The sequence below is a fragment of the Fulmarus glacialis genome, unplaced genomic scaffold (assembly GCF_000690835.1).
Source record: "Fulmarus glacialis isolate BGI_N327 unplaced genomic scaffold, ASM69083v1 scaffold17943, whole genome shotgun sequence".
Lineage (NCBI taxonomy): Eukaryota > Metazoa > Chordata > Aves > Procellariiformes > Procellariidae > Fulmarus > Fulmarus glacialis.
The window spans coordinates 23081-27019 of NW_009205045.1; the positions used below are offsets into that span (position 1 = coordinate 23081).

General features: G+C 55.9%; 1 protein-coding gene across 1 annotated transcript in view; it reads right to left on the reverse strand.

Annotated features, from left to right (window-relative positions):
* Positions 1 to 2831, reverse strand: part of DLK2 (delta-like 2 homolog (Drosophila)) — a 6450-nt gene extending 3619 nt beyond the window's left edge. The window contains exons 1-2 of the mRNA XM_009575244.1: positions 2759 to 2831; positions 1058 to 1121 (exon numbers count right to left, since the gene is read on the reverse strand). Coding sequence (XP_009573539.1) covers positions 1058 to 1121; positions 2759 to 2831 — 137 coding nt within the window. The remainder of the gene's footprint in view (positions 1 to 1057; positions 1122 to 2758) is intronic.
* Positions 2832 to 3939: the final 1108 nt, after the last annotated feature.

Here is a 3939-nt window from a genome sequence, read left to right on the forward strand (position 1 = left end):
GATCCTCAGCTGCCAGAAGGGCTCAGGGAGGAGGGGGCCCAGCAAAGCCAGATCTGGACACTTCCTGATGCAGCGGTCAGTATGGTTATGGTCAGTGCCAGGCCACGTCTGCTCCATTAGGCGAGAACTAGTGGCCCAGGCATGGTGTGACACTGGGGGCTGTGCTGCGAAAGGGGGCTGAGCATGCCCCAGCGAGGAGAACGGGGCGGCGGTGGGCAGTCTGTCCCCTTGCAGCACAGGTGTCGGGGCCAGCCCAAAGCAGCCTGCTCTTCTTGGGGCTGCCCTGCAGGATGGGGGCTCCAGGTGGCCCTACAGTGGGACGAGAGGCACTGTCTGGGGCCGTGGCAGCCCAGGGCAGCCACGTGGTTGCTTCCCAGGCTAAAGTGCAGGGTCAGGCACTGAGCTTTGCCCCTGCGGGATCTGGGCACCAGCTGGAGCTGGGATGCCAGGGATCATGCACGCACTTCTGCTGCGGTAGCCTCCAGCTTGCTGGCAAGCCCTTTATGAAAACATATGGAAATCCCCACCACAGCCCACGCTTCTGAGAGGGGACGCCTGATGTCCTCAGACATTTATGTGCACACTGGCAGCTCTTCTCTTCCACACCCCCAGGGACAGCATCCCCATCTCAACCAGTGAGGAGGCCAAGCAAGCTGGCCGACCCCCAAGCCTGCCCTGCTGCCTGATGACTTTCCCCATTGTATCTGAGCCTGAAGGCTGCCTCCCATCACCCAGGCATGGCTGGGCTGTCCTAAGCTCCCGTCTAGACAAAAAGGGCTCAGCAGAATGACATCGGTCAGTGTGTGGCAGGGGGGAGCCTGGAAGCACTGGAGCAAAGGCTGGAGGGGACCAGCAAGAGGCTGAAAGATCAAAATCTCCCACTCCAGAGGGTGTCGGGTAAAAAGAGAGCAGAGTATTCGATTCCAGGTGTGGGTGAGCAAAGGAGGAGGCACTTCAGCTTGGGGCAGGAGTGTAGGCACCGGGGACACAGCATCAAGGGAGGGAGAGCAGTTACGGTCGGGGGCAGCAGGAGCAGAGAGCCAAGGACAAGCCGTACCTGCACTTCCCATCCTGGTCACAGCAGCCGTGGGCGAGATTACAGCGCTCGCTGCAGTCATCACCTACAAGGCAGGAGATGGGTGGAGCTGGGTTAAGCAGAGACCATAGATGACTCCAGATCTGCCCATGGCCCTGCTGGCTCACAGCTTTTTTTTTCCTTCCTAAGCACTCAGCCTGCCCTTCCCCAGAACTGTAAGGTGGGGGACCTTCCTTTCAATGGCTGGATGCCACACGAGAGATGAGGATTTCGCAGTCATCCAAGCCGCGATAATACTGCCTTTATTGAGAAATGGGACCCTGCTTCAGAACTACCTGGTCTCTGATCATCTTCCCCATCCTCTCTCTGCTGCCTCCCTTAGACTTCGCGCCCTTCTGGGCAAGAGCTGGGGTTGCCCATGCATTAAGGCAACCTGTGTAATAGGGCCTGACCCATCTGGGACCTTGGTCCCACGGTCATGCAGGAAGTATGGTGGGAAAGCTCAGGAAAGCCCAGGTACTGCGAGGGGCACAAAGGGAATGAGGATGGAAATGGAAAGTACAGCTCCTCTTTATCTCCCAGGATGTCCCCATCCCCAGGGACAGCTATTGGCACGGAGCGGTCTGGTCGGGGCTCCTGCCCCCCGCCAGGACCCAGCTGCCAGCACTCCCCCTCTGGCACGGGGAGGCAGGACTGGGCATCGCATGGGGCCAGGTATCCAATTCTGTTTATTTATTTAAAGGTCACAGAAGCTGTAACTGAGCCATGGCCTCGCCGTGCCGCTTCTCATCCTCTGCTCAGCGCTGGCCTGCTTTCTCCAGCCAGGTGTCCCCTTTCATCTCCACCTTCCCCTCTCCCCCATCACTTGCTTGCATCTTAGCCCCACGGGGAGGTGGTTCGCTTCAACTCTATGGGCAGTAGAGCTAGAGCAAATGTTAGGAGGCAGGGGGTTTCTCCAGGAGCCCAGCATGATCCCAGGCCAGGCCCACGAGATGAACGCCCTTATTTGACCGAGTCCCTCCATCCTGGACCGGGGCAGGTTAAAGCCCCCACGCCAAGAGGCACACTCAGGCTTTCCCCAAGCCACATGATGTGCTGCCTAGGAAGCAAGCAGGGAGAGAAATCCCCCATGCATGCGTTTTTGCTGCAGTGAGGTTGCAGGTCGCACTGCTCAGGATAAGAGCCTCCCAAAACAAGCCACTGTGGAGCTGGAGCAGCATCCTGGGACTGCTCAGCCCAAGCCTGGGTATTGTCGCCTTTCCTATTGTAACCATCTCTCCTGGCAGTTGGCTTTGGGAATTCATTGCTTATCCAGAGCAAGGGGAGAGCAAACTAATCTTTGGGAATGGATTTTGTCTCACGGGATCCAGGATTAGCCATTCAGTTTTGGGATCTTCTTTCCCCCTCACCGTGCCTCTCTGAACAGGCTCATCGGTTCAGTGACCCATTCACCCTAACTGCGAGAGACAAAGCAGCGGGACCTCTCACTGCAGGTCTGCTCAGGCACCGCCACCCCCATGGGCACCAGAGCGGGGGTCTCTACGATCGCCACCAGTCACCCCCCCAGGGTGCCAGATGACTGAGCAGCATTTTCTGGTCTTCCAGGTCAGGCCAGCTCTGTTTTGGATGGAGAACTGAGGAGACTTCAGCAATGCCAAGGACAGTGTCCTGGTTTGGAAAGACAGATATAAGAGAGAAGGACCCATGTCTACAGAGACTCACCTTGGGCAAGCTGGTAATGGGCCAAGAGGATCCAAACCAAGGACATGAGCTGGAGGCAGAAGCTCCTGAGCATGGTCAGCGTGGCCCCACCGAGATGAACACCTGCAGAGAGAAAAAGAGTAAGCTCAGAAAAATCCCCTGGCTGACACCGCAGCTTCACTTCACGCATCCCTTCCTCTCTGCTACCTGGGAGTTTTGAGTTGAAATATCCAGTTTTGTACGGACTTGTCACTGCACTCGTCTCTGTCCTTCCAGACTCCTTCCTCTAAGGCAACGTTGGAGCACTAAGAATCAAAAAGCCTTTTTAAATGCCTGTATGGGAGAACTGAGTACACGCACTCAATCCTGAGTGTGTAGTAGCTCAGGTTGTTACACCATATCTTGGAGCACTTGCCCCTGCTAGCTGCTGTCAAGAGAGCAGAAGCCTCCAGAAACACCAGTCCAGTTGTGGGGACCTTCATCTTCCCTCCCTAGATCTGGGGGGCTTCAGCTTCGTGCTATGCAAGGTCCCTGCAGTGCACGCACGTTCAAATGAATAGATGGGCTGAGTATTTTCACAGCGCCCAGGCTGCTTTTCAAGCCCTTCAGAAGGGCAAGGAGTCAAGTAGATCTAGCAGACAAGCAGGCGGTAAGCGACAGCCCTATTTCATTTTCCAAGCAAGGGAGTAAAGCTGCAGCCCCAGGTAGGAAAGGCAAACACGCACCTCTCGCTAGGTGCGGTCCTTTTCCTCGGCTGTCCTGCAGAGAGCCCCGTCAGCCCGGTGTTCCTGCACCCATCTATTTTCCGACTGCCTCCTGCCCTCTTGAAGTAACGTTAAATACTTTCCAAAAATGCTTCATTCCCTCCCAGCCTTCTGGGGTTGTTAAGGGCAGGAAATTCGAGGGTGATATCATAAATATATTACTACAATGAGATGGGAGGGGTTAAACAGTTCTGCTAGGAGAGTGGCGAAGGTATGGAGCAGACTCCATCCAGCTGCATGGGTGTGATGGACAGGGGCCATTCCACTTTCAGCTGGACTCTTTAGCTCGGGAAGTTTGTGTTGGGTCAATAGTTGCATGAAAGGCTTCTCAGATGGGGACAGAAGTCCTCCCTCACACACACACACGTACACATGCAATGCAGGAAGAGGTGCTGGGGGCTTCGCCTGCCTGGACCAAAATAGCCCACAAAAAGCAAT